At 40.0% G+C, this 19,970-nt stretch overlaps 1 protein-coding gene across 1 annotated transcript in view; it reads left to right on the top strand.

The window, feature by feature from the left end:
* The first annotated feature begins 7,387 nt into the window (after positions 1–7,387).
* KCNH8 (potassium voltage-gated channel subfamily H member 8) overlaps positions 7,388–19,970 on the top strand; it is a 653,292-nt gene continuing 640,709 nt past the window's right edge. Inside the window, exon 1 of the mRNA XM_007936572.2 lies at positions 7,388–7,463. Coding sequence (XP_007934763.1) covers positions 7,388–7,463 — 76 coding nt within the window. The remainder of the gene's footprint in view (positions 7,464–19,970) is intronic.

Genomic DNA, 19,970 nt, shown 5'->3' with positions numbered 1-19,970 from the left:
ACTGGGAAGAGGTAACTATGGGGAGGAAGTGGGAGGGGAGCTGTTGCATTGTGGTAAACTGTGGTCAATGACATGAGATAAAGTATATGTGAACTGCTGTATGGAAAGTGAAATTGCTCTGTAAGTCTTCACCCAAATCACAATAAATAAAAAAATAAACAAACAAACAAACAAAAGTATCCATATATATTACAGAAGTAACAGAGGACAAGGTTGGAGCAGCTTCTCAAAAATAACCAAACATCTTGAGGGAGAGAGTCAGTAGGCCTGCGGGCTTGAGACCATGGTCCAAGGGCACATCAAGCTCAATTGACACAACACAGTACATAAAAATCTTGTTTTGCATCCTACTTTGTTAACTAGCAACTAGAGTCTTAAAAGCTTTTGAGAAGGCATCTAAGATGCAATTATTGATTTTCCCTCATCTGGAACAAAGAAGAGTGAAGAAATTCAAAGTCATATGGAAACAATTAGTCCAAGGATATGATGGGCCACAGAGAACTCAGCCTTCATAACCCTGAGAACAGAAGAATTAGATAGTGGCTGGTTACCAGTTACCAATGCCAAACACTTTGAAAGGTATGAAAATTGGAGATCCTGAGTAGAGTGGGAGGAAAAAAATTCAAAAACACAATAATGACCAGAATTACTGGTCAGAGGGAGATGGGTAGAACCTCCATGACTATGGCCCTGGGCTCTCCTTTGGGCCTGGAACTGGACTCACTTCCCTTTCATAGATTAGCTCTCAGCCAAATAGTAGAAAGAACTACAAGTAGAACACCTACCCCAGGGAGAAGCACCCTTTAGATCAATCAACCATGAGTCATCAGAAGAGCAGCATTTGCATAGAAGGAAAGCTGAACAGACAGGAATGCATAGATAAGAAGGGCAAAAGGAAGGGGTAATCACAAGGAAGAGATGGGAGGAGAGCTTTTTATTGTTGGGATTGTAATTGGTGTTGTGAAACCAAATGTGCATGAATTGCTAAGAGTAAAAGGAATCTCATTTTAAATTTGCACCCAAATCACAATAAAATTTAAAAAAAAATTGTGATGGCATTTGTGAGCTAAACTCAGAGATGCAAGGAACACACTCTTCACCTTGTGAAGGAAGCTCGTCTAAATTGGGGCAGAATAAACTAGCCCAGGGATAACCAGAGACAAGAAACAAAAATTAGACTCAAGGCAGTATTTAGACAACTTTCAGTTGTTCTGAGTCTAAGCTACACTCCTGCCTTTACCATAATATGGTCAATCAGTATTCCCTTTGATTAAACAGGACACCTTATATCTTCTGGGAAGTTCCTCCTCTTTGTCTAAGAGAGGATTTGTTAATTTTCTGTCGCCAAAAAATTCCTAGCGATATCTGATGTCTGTGTGCTGAGTAAATGAGTGGCTATCATGGCCACTGATTGAGTGTGTGTGTCAATTTGTATCTTCAGAGAAGCAGACACCAAGATGGGCAGGAGACTTACTGAGGAAAGTCCCTGTGAAGGATAATATGATTGTGGTAGCAGGAGTAGGCAGGGAGAGATTTCAGATTGTGATGCAGGTCTGACACCTGTTAAAGGAAAGGGGAGGAAGGAGGGTTGTGTAAGAATAGCAGTGCAGTACTGAGAAAGTCTCTACCAAGCTAATGGGGGATCCGCTAACAAAGATTACTTGTTGGAAGAGTCTCACATTGGGAGGAAAAGCTTTAATATTCTCAGTATGTTCAGTTACTGGCTGGGAGCAGCCATGGGGGAATATGGTCTCAGAGTAAATAGTGCAGCAGATTTGACTGTGTGACAGCTGGAGACTCACCAGCAACACTCCTCCCAGGAAATTCTCTTGAAAGGAGATCATGAAAGCATGGCCACCACATGGTTGCTCCCTAATATTCCAGAGCTCGTTTTCTTCCAAGGTCATGGTTAGATTGTGTTCTGTCACTTCTTCAAAACCAGACATAGTCATGTGACTTATTTTGATCAATACATTGTGAGTGTAAGTTTGAAAAAACATTAACCTTTTTTTTTTTTTTTTTAATTGCTTTGCCAAATTCTCTTTTTCCTATCAAGGAAAACACATTTTGGGTGGGTGTTTTCATCAATCTGGGTCCCTATAATGAGTAGAAGCCCTTGCCACTTCCAAATTGAACATGTGGAATAAGCAAGTAATAAAGTAATAAGGCATTTGTTTTCAGAATTTTATTGAAGTATAACATAGATGTATGTTAAACCAAGCTGGCTATATTAAGAAGAACACAGCAACAGCATTGAAAGAAGATATGTTAACAACCTGCAATAAGCAGATGATACAAACTTGCTTGCTGAAAGTGAAGAGGATGTGAAGCACTTACTGATGAAGATCAAAAACTACAGCCTTCAATATGGATTATATCTCCACATAAAGAAAATAAAAAAATTCTTACAACTGGCCAATAAGCAACAATAAGAAAATATTGGCATGGCCAAGTATTTCATTTTACTTGGATCATAGTCAATGTCCATGAAAACAGCAATCAAGAAATCAAATAATGTATCTCAGTGGGGAAATCTGCTGCAAAGACCGCTTTAAAGTGTTAAAAAGCAAAGAGGTCACTTTGAGGACTAAAGTGTGCCTGATCCAAGCTATGGTATTTTCAATCACCTCATATGCATGCAAAAGCTGGACAATGAATAAAGAAGCCTGAAGAAGAATTGATACATTTGAATTATTATGTTGGCAAAGAATATCCAATCGACTGCCTGAAAAATGAATGAATCTGTCTTAGAAGAAATACAGCCGGAATACTGCTTAGGAGAGAGGATAGTGAGACGTTGTCTCAAGTTCTTTGGACATGTTATCAGAAGGGAGCAGTCCTTGGAGAAGGACATCATTCTTGGTAACATAGGAGGTCATCAAAAAAGAGGAAGACCCTCAATGAGATGGATTGACACAGTGGCTGTAAGAATGGGCTCAAACACAGGAACAATTGTGTGGATGGTACCAGACAGGGCTGCTGTGAATAGGAACTAACACAATGGTACCTAACAACAAGAGTCAAATACATGCACATCAGTGAGTTATTTACACCTACTTGTGCAATGGTTTTGGATTAATGCTAAGAATAGAAAATGGACATGAGGAAGACTTAAAACTGTCAAGCAGATGCAGGAGTTTTTGAACTTCCTGTCAATTCCATTCAGACTGAGAAGACAGCATCAAGTGTTGGGGAGAGAATTATCATTAATGAAAATAAAAACAGGAATAGCTATTGCCATTCATACCTGCTTTATAGTTCTCAAGTGATTTTAATGTGTTTTTTCTTACTTATGTTTCACATTTTCCCTACAAATATCAACTTGACCCCAAATTATGTACCTATAAATTTAAAACTCATATGGAAATACATAGAACGGATGAATAAAGATATTTTTAACCAAATTTTATAATTCTATTATAAGGCAGCCCTTTTTGAAACTTAGATAGAAATTGATGTGGAGATTTTTGAAAATATGATCCAAAATTATTTGATGTTTCTTCTATCCCTCCCTTTGAATCTGCGCTCTGTACCTGCTTTTGTTTTGGCTATTTCTAGATCAAGCTATTTTCTATTTCTTGGAATGTTCACTCTTGAAACCCACACACTATGCTGTGAGGAAGCCCAAGTAATTCACGGAGAGAGTGGCATGAAGAATCGAAGTCCCAAGGCCTCAACATTTGATTCCCCCAGCTGATACCCAGCACCAAATTATCATCCTTGTGAGTTAGCCACTTTAGTATTATATCCTTCAGTCCAAGTTAAGTTGACTGAGAAATGTGCTGTCACACTAAGTCCTGCCCAGATTGCAGATCTATGAGCAATACAACATATTGTTGTTGTTTTAAGTCAATAGACTTGGGGTAGTTTGTTACACAAGTACCAAAAAAAAAAAAAAGAAAGAAACTCACTGCCACTGAGTCGGCTCCAACTCATAGCTACCCCTCCTTGGGTTTCCGAGGCAGTATGTCTAAGGAAGTAGATTGCCCAGCCTTCCTTCTGAGGAGTGGCTGAAGGATTTGAACCACCAGCTTCTGGTTAGCAGGCAAATGCCTTAGGCACTACACCACCAGTTCTCCCTACACAACAGTCAAGAACAAAAGAAAGCAAAGACAAATTATGGTACTTAAAATGTAGTAGTAAAATTTATTTATGTTGGTTTTATCCAGAGAAACCTTCCTTAGTACATAGTATATGGAATGCTTTGATCCAGATTTAGAAATTTTGTATCTTCTCTTACCATTTAGAGTCACAGACATGATCTCCTCTTCTGTGAACATGAATCTTTTTATATAGGCCTTTGGTTTATGGTATTGTACTATATTGTATAATTATCTTGTATTCTTATAGTGCTTCCTTTTTGAGGCCATAGAAAAATGACCACATCCCTGTAGAGGGTGAGAGCTCTATAACTAAATAAATGAAGGTTCTTTCCTGTCAACTGCTGGGAACAGTTGGATTTTTAAGGGAAAAGGATTTGTTGCTGGTGAAGGTGAAAATTCTTGAGTCTCAGGATGTCTCTTTTTGACCCTTAATTTTAAAATGGAAAAATATGTCTAAGCTTAATGTATTTTAAGCTTAATATGCTTAAGCTCTCATTGAAGCCATGTTTTAATGTTGCACCTTGGACTCTTCTATGCCAGGAATACTCAGGAACTCAGCAAGACTTACAGACTGCCTAGACCCAATACTGTAGTAGTGCTGGCAATTTTTACTAAAAACGACTCCTCCAGTAGGAAAGGATAATGGAGGCGGTGAGGCCAACCTGCTACAGACCATAGAGTCCAGGGTCTGAATTTGAATTCAGGACAAGGATCTTTTCATGGCTACCACAGCACAGTCTCCAGCACACAATAGGTGATCAAGGGGAGCCTAAGACACTGAGTGATGAATGCCTTGAAACTGGGGCTCTCGTTTTGCGTTGCCATTTTCTTTCAAGTGTTGCTTGTTTCTTCTAAGTAATTTCAAGCATAGCTCTATGTTGGAGAACATAGAGCAGGTTTATATGGGCACCTTTTTACACACACACGCACACACACACACACAGCTACAGTACACATTTTATGAACCTGAATCATGGCTTATAACGAATATATTTTATGCTATTTCAAAGGAGGCGTTTCTGTCGTATTTACATTGACAGCAGCAGCCAGGGTTTTCAGGGACACGAAGCACCACCTAAACAGAAGCAAGGGTTCCGCGATCTTTCTCTTCGCTCCGCTCCACCCAAGAGCGAGCCAAGGCAGCCTCCCGCATTTGTGCTCAGCGTGTTGCATAGGGCACACCGTCAGTAAGAGGTCAGTTTCCTCAAAGAGTAGCTGCCTCAGACTGGGGTGGGGGTTAAGAAGGAGAGGGCTCAGGCCGCCCAGTGGCTAAGTGCCGGGTGGCGACCTCTGGGGTGACTGCCCCGCTCCGCCCAGTCAAGAATCCCCTCCGGTCCAGCAGTGGCGAGTTCCACATTATACCCTGAGACAATCAGAGGGAATGACAGCTAAATGACCCCTCCGGGGCGGGGCACGCCGGCCGGCCCCGCCCCAGGGGGGTGACACCAGGAGTTACCAAACGAACGCTAGTGACGCTACTGGCCACCCGGGCGCGTCCCCGCCTCGCTAGCCGCGCGCCGCGGCCGGATCTTCTTGAATTTCAACACAAAGGGAATCCTCAGCCGCAGGAAGTGCATCACGAGAAAAGGGAACCGGGGGCGGGGAGAGGGGGATGCCTCCCTCCGTTCTTACACACCCGCCTTTCTCAGGCCCTGGGCGTCCGTGACGAAACCCTCAGGGTCCCCTCCCTATGCCCAGCCAGCTGGGAGAATTCAAATAAGCCCCCCCCCCTCAACAATAGTGGGGAGCGGGATGCTGTCTCAACCACGCCCGAGCTCCCTGGCAGCGGGGGTACTAGCTGCCTCACTCGGCGGCTCAGACACCTGTTCACTTTTCCCCTCCTCTTCTTCCGGGTGCACAAGCACCTGGGCTTGCATTTGTTTTTCTGACCCTGGACTCTCAACTTTCCTTCCACATCTCCCTCCTTCCCAGAGTTTTCTGTCGTACCCTGGCAATTATGCGTAATTCTCCCAGTGTCTTCGTCCACTCCTAAGAACGCGCTCCCAGCATTGGGCAAGTCTTTCCCCGGCAGAACTGTGGAAGAGAGGGAGTCCCCGCGTAAACCAGGGGGAGGTGGCCAGGGAAAGACCACTTTCGTTTCCCGAGACACCTGCAGTTCCAGGGCCTCCGCCAGGTGTGGCAAGCCTCGCTTTGATGGGAGGAGGGAAAGCGGGCTGGGCGATTTGTGCTGAAGCTGTCCTTGCAAGGCAGCCTTACTGTTTTTACTTGTATGTGTTTTGAAAATCAATAAAACACAGTAAACTTTTCTAGAATTTCTTTATTCACATTTCACCAGAACGTGAGAAACCATCAATTGTCTATGTAAAAGGGTGCTATTGGTTTAGTTTGGGATGGCTTTGGGGAGGCAAATCGCAATTTGGGGAGGGGACTTCAGTCCCCCTGTTTTGGCACCCAGAAGGCAGAGGTGGAAAACCTAGGCTCTTTGCACCAGTTCTCCCGCTGAAAAGGCCCAAGTAACTGGGGAGGGAAACCACACTACTAATTCGGGGCTACACTGCTCCGATCTCCCGCACTCGCAATGGCAAGTACTTTGGATGGGGGCCACCTCTCCCAGGGGCCCCCGGCAGTCTCTGCTCCCTTAGGCGCCACTGGGAGGACCCCCCCCCCTCCCAAGTTCAAAGCGGAGGCAGTGTACCTGCCGCGACCTGTCTCCTCCTCTTCCCCAACACCACACCCACGGCACTCCGGGCTCTCCGGGAGAGGGACGGAGCGGGAACAAAGGGGTCTTTGTTCACTGGCTCCTGGGGGGTGGGAGTCGCGCTAGCTCGCTCGCGTTTCCCGGAGACTGGGAGGCTCAGCGCCGCTGAGCCTCGCCCAGCTCCGAATGCAGTCCTCAGAGACCCCAGAGCCTTAGGTCAGGGCGCGGCACTCCCGGCTACCGCGGGGCTCTTTCCGGGCGGGCGAAGCGGGGGGCAAGGCACCGCGAGGAGGCGCCTGGCAGGCACTACCGCCCGCGGAGGGACGGTGGGGGTTTTTGGCAGCTGGCAGAGGTGGAGGGGGCGGGAGAGGGAGGGTGCTCCGGGCTGAGCCTGGAGGTGAGGGGAGGGCTCGGCGAGCGCTCGCGGGGCTGCTTTTGCCTCAGCAGCGGCGGCTGGAACTCCCTCCCTCCTTCCATCCTCCCGCTTCCCTGAATCGGCCCCATCAACACCCTGGGCCCCCCTCTTCTGCCGTCATTACACTCCCCTTCTCCCTTTTTGGCACTTTCCTCTCGAACCATCCTTCCGGACAAACTTTGATGGAGAATTTCACACTAAGCTGGAAAAATGCCGGTTATGAAAGGATTACTGGCGCCCCAGAACACCTTCCTCGACACAATCGCCACCCGTTTTGATGGAACACGTAAGTCTCGCACTTGGACGAGTTGCATGACATTTTTTGATAATGATTTTTCTCGTGTGTATTACTTTTGCTTCCCACCTTCCCACAGAAGTGAATTTCCTTCTGTTCTTGCCTGGATTTCTTTTGCAAAGAGAAATTTTATTTTTCTTTCCATGGTTCTCGTAGTAATAACATTTTGCATTGGTGTAGTTCTCTGTCTTGACTACTTAACGTTTGTAAGGGCAGGAAAAACAGCCTGAAGAAGACCAACGCCAGTGTTCACTATGGGACTTAAATTTTGGCACCTCTTTAGGGAATCGGTTGTGATTTTATGAACTGAAAATGGGTAATTGTCCATATTAGTGTAGTGACAACCTATCCTTCTAGAGTTGTAAGGCTTCCTAGATTATAGGTTCTATTCCTGGGAGTTTGAAATGTTCTTCTTCCGATACAATCCTCTCTCATCTCCCAGGAGGTTGTTCTCAGAAGCATGATTTCCCATCTGAGTTTAACAAAAAGCCAGACCAGAATCAGAACTGCTAAGTGTCAGCTTTCTGTAGAATTCCAAGTGTTTGGAGTTTGACAGAACCTCGACTCCTGCTTTGGAGCTAGATCAGCATAACTCTTTATCCTGAAATTAGCCTATCACCTGAGGAAAGACTGTTTGGGGAATGCAGAGGTGTATATTTTAAAGGCTGATCATAAGATGAAGTTTCGTCGTTATTTATTTATTTATTCTTGAGGACAAAGATTATCAGCCATTTACCTCATTTAGCTACTTTTTTTTTTTTTTTTTTTTTTTTTTTGGAGCCTGTTCGAAATCATCTGCAAGTTGTCTCTTTCAGGACCATGGTCAGGTCCCAGTCCCTTTTCAGTTTTCTCAAGCTATTTGAGTTTGTTACTTTCCCCAGCTGGTTCTTGTGTTGTTGTTGTTGTTTGCCGTCTAGTCGGTTGGAACTCTTAGCGACCCCTCCTTGGGTTTATGAGGCAGTATCACTACAGAAGTAGGATTGCCCAACCTTCCTTCCGAGGAGTGTCTGGTGGGTTTGAACCGCCAGCCTTCTGGTGAGCAGTCAAGTGCCTTAGCCACTATGCTACCAGAGCTCCTTGTTAGATGCCCTCAATCCCTTCCTATTCCTGGCGACCCTGAGTGCAACAGAGCGAAGCACTTCCCGGTCCTAACCATCCTCACAATCCTTCCTATGAGTCCATTGTTGCAGCCACTGTGTCAATTCATCTCCCTGAGGGTCTTCCTCATTTTCACTGACTCTCTACTTTGCCAAGCATGATGTCCTTCTCCAGGGACTGGTCCCTCCTGATAGCATGTCCAAAATATGTGAGACAAGTCTCACCATCCTTGCTCTAAGGAGTATTCTAGCCGTACTTCTTTCAAGACAGATTGGTTTGGTCTTCTGGCTGTCCATGGTGCATTCAATATTATTCACCAAAACCATAATTCAAATGCGTCAATTCTTCTTCACTTCACTTTCCACCTTTTGCATGCATGTGAGGTGATTTAAAATACTATGGCTTGGGTCAGGCAAACTTTAGTCCTCAGAGTAACATCTTGCATTTCAACACTTTAAAGAGATCTTTTGCAGCAGATTTGCCAAATGGAATATACCATTTGATTTCTTCACTGCTGCTTCCATGGGCAGTGACTGTGGAGCCAAGGAAAATGAAATCCTTGACAACTTCAATCTTTTCTCCATTTATCATGATATTGCTTATTGATCCAGTTGTGAGGATTTTTGTTTTCTTTATGTTGAGGATTTGTGTGTGTTTGTGTGTGTTTCATTATGGTGAGACTTGAGAATGTAAACTAAAATATTATAACGAACAGTGCAAGCACCTGGAGTTAGAGAATCAAAAGGCAGGAGCATGCTGAGCACATCTCAAGCTGAAAGAAATGAAGAAAAATTCAATCCTCAAGTTATAATATTAAAGAATTCTATAGGCAAAAAATTGAATGACACAAGAAGAATCAAAAGAAGATGGAAGACGTACACATCCATTTTACCAAGGAGAATTGGTTGATATTCAACCATTTCAGGAAGTAGCTCATGACCAAGAACAGATGTAAGTGGAGGAAGAAGTATAAGGTGAAATGAGGGCACTGATTGGTGAAAAACAAAACTCTAAGAATTTACAGAATACCAACTGAGATGTTTTAACAAATGGACAGAATGCTAGAAGCATTCACTAGTCTATGCCAAGAAAGTTGGAAGACAATTGCCTGGTCAGCCAGCTGGAAGAGATCCATATTAGTGTCCATCACAGACAAAAGTGATCTGAAAGAGTGCAGAAATTATCAAGCAATGTCATTGATATCACACACAAGTAAACTTTTGCTGCTTAGTCAAAATCACCTGCAGCAGGACATCGACAGGGAACTCCCAGAAACTCAAGCTGGATTCAGAATAGCAAGTGGAATTAGGGATATCATTGCTGATGTCAGATGGATTTTGGCTAAAATCAGAGATCACCAAAAGATGTTTACCTGTGTTTTATTGACTATCAAAGACATTTGACTGTGTAGATCGTAACAAATTATGGATAACATTGAGAAAAACAGGAATTCCAGAATATTTCATTGTACTCATGTTGAACCTGTACATAGACCAAGAGGCAAGCATGCCGACAGAATAAGGAGATACTGAATCGTGTAAAATCAGTAAAAGTGTGCATAGGGTTGTACCCTTTCACTGTACTTATTCAATTCAGTGTGCTGAGCAAATAATCTAAGAAGCTGGACTATATGAAGAACACAGCACCAGAATTGGAGGAAGACTCATTAACAACCTGTGAAATGCAGATGATACAACCTTGCTTGCTGAAACTGAAGAGGACTTGAATATCTTCTGTATGGCTTATATATACCCTGTGATTAGGAGTTAGTACTCCCTTTCTGAACAAATGCTCTCAATTGTTTCACTGTGGTTATCCACACCTTCCTCTGTAATTTCATTGTTTCTATGTGTTGTCTTTCCTTTTAATGCCTATTACACAAGACACATGGAAACTCATTTATCTGAGAGATTTTCTTAGTTGATTCAAATATCATCATATTCATGGTGATATTTCTTGGTGCTGCCATGGGAAAGGGCATTTAATTTTGTTTTCAATCCAGTAATCTAGATATACACTCTTATGGTAGGAAGCATGTTCTGTACTTTATGCTTAAGGGATAGTTGGAAAAGTTTACATGAGAGAGAAATGAAGCATTTACTTTGAATTTGTTTAATTTAAATTTTTGACTTCTAGCCTAATCATGGTAGTTGTATGGAAAATTGGTAAAATATTCCAGCATTCCATCTTTAGCTTTAGATGTCTCTCCTTAAATTTCTAGGCATGTCACACTATATGAATGAGATGCAATCATATTAATTATGTATCTATCATCTTTAGATAACAAGAAAAAATATTGTAAGGAAACCCCAAGTTCCTGCCACTATCATCACCACCAAGACCATCACAGTAAACTACTACTAACATCTTTAACCATGAATGATTGTGGGTACTACTATTTGTTACCTGAGGAACTAATCACTTTCATGTGGATGTTTGATCTTAAAGTTACACATTTAAAACAAAAGGTTTTGGACATTCATCCTGAATGCTTCTATTGAACATTAGCTATTTGGAAAATAGTAGTTTCTTATCTCATTGTCATTTAAAGTTGAATGGAGTGTATTGCATAGTGAATCATCCCTGAATGGCTGGGGAATTACTGCAGAAATATATTTTGATATCAGTTGCTAATGAGAGAAGCTTTAAGTCATCAGTGTGAGAACACTTTGGCCTCTCTCTGACTCTTACTATATAGCATTATAAGCAGGAGGGCATGTAGAGACATGTAGAGACACTCATCTGGGTATCCTTGTGAATATCTCTTTTTCTGTAATAGCAAAATATTAATATTAACAAAATGGAATATTTGAAATTTCAAAATCTTGTTTGGGAAGATCATCCTTACCTACCAACATTTGGAATAATAAAGAAGCAAAAACACTATTTGAGACCACGCTTGATCTTTGCTCCACAGAGTTTGGGGAATTCCTGGAGGGAACTAGTTTGTATGAAATCTGACAATCAGTAAAACAAATTTGAAAGTGATGAGTAACCTGGAGACAAATTTGGCATAGATTTTGCTTATAGCATTTACTGAATACTTCTTCCCCTAAAGAAAAACACTCAGTGAAAGTGGATTGTGTTTTCTGATACTGTTTACTTTCAAATTTCAGGATGATGTGAATTATCTAAAACTTAAAAAAAAAGTAACTTAAAGTAATAGCCACAGATTTTTCCATACCTAGAATTATGGACATTTGATTCTTCCAGCTAAATATTTATCTTATTATGTCTCTTTAAATATGTGGATGTAATTTTATTTTGTATAATTACTGTGTGAGAAATTCGTTTCTAATGATCATCTTTCTTTCTCTTCATTTTTATAGCTTTATTGTGCAAATAAAACTAATTGCAAGTTTTAAATATGCAAAATTGCCTCACCCAAGTCAAAAACTGCATTGCAAAGTGAACAATATTATTATACTGTGTTTGATGTGTTAATTTGGTATATTTTCTGCCTTATGCATTAGATATATTATACAGCCATATCTATTTCTTATTTTATTTTTGATAATTCTGATGAAACAATAAAATATGAGAGCAAACTATAACCCTGGCAACCAATCTTGCTACATTAATTTAATGTTCAGTATATATTATTAGCTTTATTAATTTAATATTGGAATGGGAAATAATTAAACAACCTAAAATATCATCTAAAAATTTCCCCAAGAAAAGGAAAAAATAGAGGACAAAGAAAAGCCTATAACAGAATCAGTTCAGTTATTATCACAGGGAAACATAAAATAAGTTAATAATATGGTTTATCTTCTAGTGACACTTTTCTATTTTACATAATCACAATTTATTCCTTTTAGTATTTAAGAAGTGAGTTCTTTGTCAGGTATGAAAAACAATTCTGGATCACTGATTAAAAATTTTTTCTAATATGAAATACGTTTTTTAAACATTATTGGAACCTATAAATATTTTTATGTAAGATTACCACTAAAGTATAAGGAGTGCTGGTGGTGTAGTGGTTAAGGTATTTGGCTGCTAACCAAAAGGTTGGTGGTTCAAACTCACTGGCTGCTCTGTAGAAGAAAGATGAGGTGATCTGCTTCCATAAAGATATTTATCCTTGGAAACTCAATAGCAGTGAGTTTTTTGAGTTTACCACCAAAGTATATTTACATTAGAAATATGTTCTCCAGATTTTTGTTCAACTGATATATAATTGGACTTAGGAAAATTAACATTTCTAAATGTTAATGGGAGAAAGAACAATTTCAATTAATTTCTTTGGATCATTATATCCACCCTTGTAATATATATATATACACACACACACACACACACGCACACATATATATATAATTTCAACATTGAGACCTACATATAGTATATTCTTATATAGTCCATATATATGTATGTATAATCATTCTTATATAGTCCATATGTATGTATGTATAATCATTCTTACATAGTCCATAGTATGTATGTATAATCTTTTCACAGTTGACTTTTGCTTTAAGTACATGAATTAGTTAATCTGGCCAAAGGGAGATTTTATAATAAGAGAATATATAAGAACATATTTTTAAAATGGTTTTGCAGTACAAATATTTGCCACAGGGTACATTATTCCCTTTTTTTGTGAAGATATAAAACTTTCAGAGGGAAGTGTCCATTTTAAAACATAATGCTGCATTAGCCTACATTTTCCAGCCTTATCAGAATTCTGCCAAAATAGTTCTTCCCCTTCAGCATTACAGAGACAAGCTTTATGCTTTAAAGGAAGTGTGTAGCCCAGTGGACTCCATCAAGGAGATTCTACTCAGATTATTGGGAATATTTGTGGCTTAAAATCTTATCATGTTTGCATATTATTTGCATATATTTTGCATGCTCCTATCTAGCCTTTCCAAAATTGTCCCAGGAAATTTGTTAAAACTCAAGTGCTTACTTTACAGAGACAATTCTCAATGGTTTTTCTTCTCAACTTTATGCTTTCATCAAGGTACATAGATAACATGCTAGAATTAGAGAGATATGGGTACAGACAACAAAGATGAACCCTTTTGCACATATAGTATGGCGTGGTAAGTGAAGGCAAACATGGGTATATGGGTATATGGGTGGATAGAGTGGTGGACAGCTTGAAATATTAGGTATGTCTACAAAGTGGAGAGTGCACCCAAGAACATGTATAGGGTTGGCAGACAGTGGTCCAATAACTTCCTGTGTTTGATCTGAATTCCCAGGTGTATAATGGGGCTGAAAAGGGGCAAGGTTGTAGTCACTGCTTGGTCACAGCCAGCTACCCAGTTACCTAGTTGAACCTGTGGGCTCAACACCATAGTCGCAGAGCACATCAAGCTCAACTGGCATAACATACTACACAAAGCATTGTTCTACCTCCTACTGTGGCGAGTAGCAACTGGGATCTTAAAAGCATGCAAGCTGCCATCTGGATGCAACGATGGGTCTCTCCTCGTCCAGAGCCAAGAAGAATGAAGAAAACCAAAAATTTATGGAAACACTTAGTCCTAGTGCCTGGTATACCATCTGATCTACAGTCTATATGACTATGAGGCCAGAAGAACTAGATGATACCCAGCTACTACTGTCAACCACTGGGAAGAGGATCTATGTAGAAGATCCTGGATAGACAGAGAGAACAATGTGGAACAAAACTCAAAATCATTTGGAAAAAAAAAAGATGGGGGGGACCAGTTTTGCTGCCCTGATAGTGCCTGGTAGAACCACTGAGACCATGGCCCCTAGTTGCCCTTCAGGTCTGGACTTGACCGCATGCCTATGGCTTCCAGCCAAACAATAGACAGGCATATGAGTTGAACATTTACCTGAGATAGATACACTCCTTGGAGAGAACAAACATGGGAGAAAGAAGAGCTGCTTATGCACAGCGAGATAGCTCAGGGGTAGGGGTGTGTGGAGGGCTGGACACAGGGAAGAGGTAACTGTGGGGAGGATATGGGAGGGGAGCTGTTACGTTGTGGTAAATTGTGGTCAATGTCCTGAGACTAAGTGTATGTGAACTGCTGTATGGAAAGTGCATTTGCTCTGTAAATTTTCACCCAAATCACAATAAAAAGAAAAAAAATCTTATCATGTTTGCATATTATTTGCATATATTTTGCATGTGTCTATCTAGCCTTTCCAAAATTCCCAGGAAATTTGTTAAAACTCAAGTGCTTACTTTACAGAGACAATTCTCAATGGTTTTTCTTCTCATTTTTACGCTTTCATCAAGGTACAAGGATAAAAATGCTACAATCAGAGAGATAAGGGTACTGGAAAAGGGGGATAAAATAAGGTGGGATAATAGAGCTATTCCAAAGTCTTTGTTGTGTTACAGTTTGGAGAATGTCATCAGAGAAGTTTAAGCAATAAAAAGAATGAGATCCATTATGTATATCTATATATATAAAATCTATTATATGAATACATTCAAAGGAATATCTATCACTCTGTCCACATGTCCCCACAAATGTAAGTTTATAAATATATTTTTGACATGCCACAGTGGTCTCTTTTGTTCCTCTTCTTTATGTTTATGAAGATAGTTGCTATACGTTCCTGTTTCTGTGTAACAAATTACCACAAATTTAGCTGCTTATTATCTTAGTTTCTGTAGGTCAGACATCAGGTAAGGGTTAGCTGGGTCTCCTGTCCAGGTTCTAAGAAGATTGCAATCAAGTTATCAGCTGGGGCTGTGGTTTCATTTGAGGCTTAGAGTCCTCTTCTAAGCTCACATCATTATTAGAAGAGTTCAGTTCCTTGCAGTTTTATGATTGAGGTAGTCATTTTCTTGTTGGCTCTTGGCCACGGACTTCTCTGAGGTCCTATAGACTGCCCCTAGGTTCTTTCCAAATGACCTCCTCCATGGGCTATCTCACATCTTGATAGCTTCTTCAAGAACAGCAGGTGAGTCTGTCCCGTAAGAACTCATTTAACTAGGTCAGGCCCACCAGGGTAATCTCTCTTTGGTTAACTCAGATTTTTAGTCTTCCTAGCGTCCCATTCTTCATTCCCTAATATAGAAGTAATGCTGGAGAGAGCAATATTTTCAGGAAGTCTCAGTCTCTTGGCAGGTCACTCCCTTTCAGATAAGAAAGATTACATAGGTTCTGTTGGTCTATTTGTAAGTGTCTTATTCTCTACTAGTTGTGGAACTAGCTAAAAAATTTGGCATCTGTAAATAATGACATCCTAGGTAGGTTTTGCATTCTGAGGTGACTGGGCTGTTTCCACCTTGGTCAGCCTTCTTAATTAGGCCCAGTTGTAGGGTGACTACTATATTTTTTTCACTTATAGTGTGTTCACTTACATGATATTCATGCACATATAGCACGCATAGGAAACTGAAGCATGGTTTTAAAAACTCAAGCACACCGCATGTGTTATTTACATTAAAAAAAATACAGTATGTGGAGTGTTTGGAAACAGTGTCTTTGTCATCTCTTTCTTGTGCCTCTAACCATGTTCAGGATGTAAGAAACTTCATTATGTGTTCTTGCATTGGGCTTGCTATGTTAAACTAAATTATATTCTTTGTTTAAACTTTATTCCAAGTTTTCTAAGAAATAGGAAAGAAGAGAAAAAGGAGGGAATTAGCTATTATCATTCTGTATACAGTGTAGATGAATTCTTTGTCCTTCAAAAGACTTACTGTAGCCGTTCTTATAACTTCCCAGCAGTGTGCAAAGTATTTGGCTTTTAAGGATTAGATTTATGTGCTTATCAGAAATGCATTTATTGTGATAAGTAAGATGCAAAAATAATAAGAACAGTTACTTTACATATAGTGTTTTAAAATGTAATAGATAATTTTGTTTTTTATTCATAATTGTTGTTGTTGTTGTTGTTGTTGTTGTTATTTGCCGTCGAGTCAGCCCCGACTCATAGCGACCCCTCCTTGGGTTTCCGAGGCAGTATCACTACGGAAGTAGGATTGCCCAACCTTCTTTCCGAGGAGTGGCTGGTGGGTTTGAACCGCCAGCCGTCTGGTTAGCAGGCAAGTGTCTTAGCCACTGTGCTACCAGAGCTCCCTTATTCATAATTTTATGGTTCAAAATGGAGATCTAATATGTTAAGAGTGGAAATTATGCTAACTATTCTTTTTAGACCTTTTAGATAAGGCTTGAGATTTCTTCTGGTTATGTGACTTGGAAGAAACCAAAGTTTCTACAGAAGCATATTTAGATTCCTAAGGTCTAGTTTCTGGGGTATCACAGACCCAATGTACATATGGGAGGAGTAGCACAGTTTCTCTAAAGAAATATGTACTTCATTCATTCATCTAGTTGTTCTTTAAACAATATTTAATGGACATTGACTATATACAAAGTCTCTATGCTAAGATCTTTGTGATAAAACAGTCTTGTCTTTAGACTGTTGTACCTCTAAGGGGACAATAAAATGTGTGCACAAATTACCATAATTCCAGTTGGCAAGGAGTAAGGTAATTCAGGGGATGCAAACACAGTGCAGTGAGGGAAGAATAATTCCTGTGGGGTATGATCTGGGAAGGCTTCATATACTTTTGGATGGGAATGTTAAGGTTATTATATAAGAAGGGCAAAAACAATATTGTATTTTTTACCTATTTGTGTTACAAATAATAAGGGGGTCCTTTAGGGACAGCAACAAGTGTTTCAGAGTGCACGAACAGGGTAAAGTGGAGGCAAGGGGACAATGAAAAGCAGGTTAGGCCAGACATGGTCTTTAAAGCAAGAGTGAGTACTTTCTCAAAATAAACCACAGGAAGTGTGTCTTGGTCCAAGTATGGTGTCATCTCTACCTGGTTTAAGAACTGTTAACCCTCCCATGTTCTATAGTCTGAAACATATAACAGTAGTAACATCAGACTTGAAATCTAAGATGTTTCTTCTTACTACCTTTCCTTATAATGCTTGTACTCAAACAGGGGTCCCATACAATGCAGAGGAATGATGTATTTTCTTCTATGCTTTGCCCAGGAAGCTAGCTTTCACTTAAGGAAGAGCAAGATTGATTTTTCCCACATAGCTGAGTACTCTTCTCCTCCAGAACTGCTCACCATGGTGTTCTACTATAGAATTATGCCTGTGGTGAAGAAGAAGAACTGTGGATGTGCTAGAATTCAGTCCCAGTGAAGTTGACTAGGAGTGAAGTTGGAGAAATGCCAACAGTAAAAGGTACAGAACTGCAGCTGCTGCAAAGATAGTAGGATTCACCCTGGTGATGTATATTTGCTGATATAATCTAAACACTAACTTTTTGAATCCATTTTGGTTCAGTACAGTCTAAAAACAAAAAGAATGAGACTTCAACTTTACCCACAGCATAGTTCAAATTTAGCAACTGAAGCAATTGAAAAGCTTTCTCCTTAACTTAAACGGTCAAATATAGTTCTTGGCTTATAAATTCCCTGGAAGATGTATTTTCCTTTCCTTTAATTGTTAATGCAACTATTTTCCTTAAACCTTTCAAAATTCACATATACCCAAATGAACTAATTGTATTTTCTAGTCTATGAGACTTATTTGTCTTCTTATGTTTTCTGGTGCCATTATTGGTATTACCACTCACCCAGTTCTCTAAGCTAGAAATCTGAGTCGGCCTTGACTGCCCACACATCTAATTGGTTATCACATCTTTCAGATTTTATTTTAGAAATGCCCTCATTTTGCATGTCATCTCCCTCCTCACTGCTTTAGCTTTAGTTTGGATCCTGTTTCTTATCTCCACAATTGCAACTTTACCCTTACTAGGCCACTGCAGTCATACCCCTTTTCTCTTTCTCTCTCTCTTTTCACTTTTCCTTGTCCTCAGAATGATTAAAAAACCAGTCCCCATACTGCCTAAAAAACACTGAACTATTCTGCTTAAGATACCCAAGGGCTCCCTGCTATCTCTTAGAGAATGTCCAAAGTCCTTAGTATTATCTGACCCAAGATGATTCTGACTCCAAGAATCTTTTCCAACCACTGCCACTCATGCTGTAGACATAGTTACCTGTGTCCTCTCATTCTAAACATCCTGCTGATTCATGCCTTTGAGTCTCTGCATTTCCCTTGAGGAGCAAGATCCTTTAAGCTCTTTGAGATGCATCCAGCTTAAAGGGTGCATTCTATCTCAACTCTTTCTGTGAGGCTCCAAGTAGAGTCAGGTGGCATTTCCTCTAAGCTACTACATGATCTTGCCAACCCTCTACTCAGTTCTTAGAATGTGCTGTGACTATGTAGTTTCATATTTCACCTCTTGGCTAAGAACTCCTTGAAGCCCTGACTGTGTCTTGTTGATTGTGTATGAGGGCTTAGAATCATGCTTGGAACAAAGATTTTACTCAATGCATGTTTCTTTAATAAAAGAATTTCAAGTTCTTTGAAGGCTGGAGATGTCTTTAGTTCCTTTCAGTGGCAAACGGTGTTCCTTTTATTCAGTATATGCGACTACATTTAGTTTTGAACAGAATTCTAAACTAGCTTTGCACCCCTTTCACATGTTTCAAGAAATAATTTCTTTTTATTAAACTCTAGCTATGATAGTGACTTCCATCTTCAGTATGTCTAATACACACTGTGTACTGTGCAGGGCCTTATCTGACCCCAGCAAGGTGGAAGCAGCTCCTCTTTTATTTTATTTTATTATAGATGATAAAATTCCAGCTCAATATTTATCTATTATATCACATTAGCCTGTGATTTTTTTTTTTTTTTTTTACTGTAGTCTGTGATTTTACTATTATGTCACACTGCCTCTAAAATATTTTTCTATAGCAAGGATAAACAGACTAGGGCAATCTGTGGTATCATTTCTTGCAACTCTTGCAAAAAGGGATTTCTGCATTAAAGTTTTAGGTATTTCTAGTTTATATGTTTTTTTTTTTTTATTCTTTTGATATATTATCCTTTAAACACTTGGCATGTAAAGAATATCTTTAAATTGACATTTAAGACCCTCATATCTAGAACTTCTAAATGCATTCACTGTGTAAAGCAGTTTTGCTTATCAAAGAAAATCTACCGTTCCTTTTTTGTTGTTGTTGTTGTTCTTTTAAAGAAAATAAACCATTTTCTTTGAGATTTTGGTTGTTAGCATTTGTTGACTTTAGAACTTCCTTGTTGTTTTTTATTGTTTGTCTAATCTCTTCATAGAAGATGTTCTAATTCTCATAACTATTATATTAACGTCAATTCATTTTGTTGCCTTGTTAGTGTCTTGCTGAGAAATTCTACTTATTTTGAGAATCTGCTTTTATGGGGAGAAATGTAGTCTTCATTATCATGTATTGTTGAAATCTTCTAGCAGAAATCATTTATCTGTAAAGGAAGAAAGAGGGGTACCTAGTTTTCTAAAGGGAGCTCTGGTAGCATAGTGGCTAAGACACTTGCCTGCTAACCAGATGGCTGGCGGTTCAAACCCACCAGCCACTCCTCGGAAGGAAGG

Source organism: Orycteropus afer, unplaced genomic scaffold, assembly GCF_000298275.1.
Source record: "Orycteropus afer afer isolate SDZICR_OR568_19922 unplaced genomic scaffold, OryAfe1.0 scaffold00003, whole genome shotgun sequence".
Taxonomy (NCBI): Eukaryota; Metazoa; Chordata; class Mammalia; order Tubulidentata; family Orycteropodidae; genus Orycteropus; species Orycteropus afer.
This window is presented reverse-complemented; position numbering and strand designations above follow the sequence as displayed.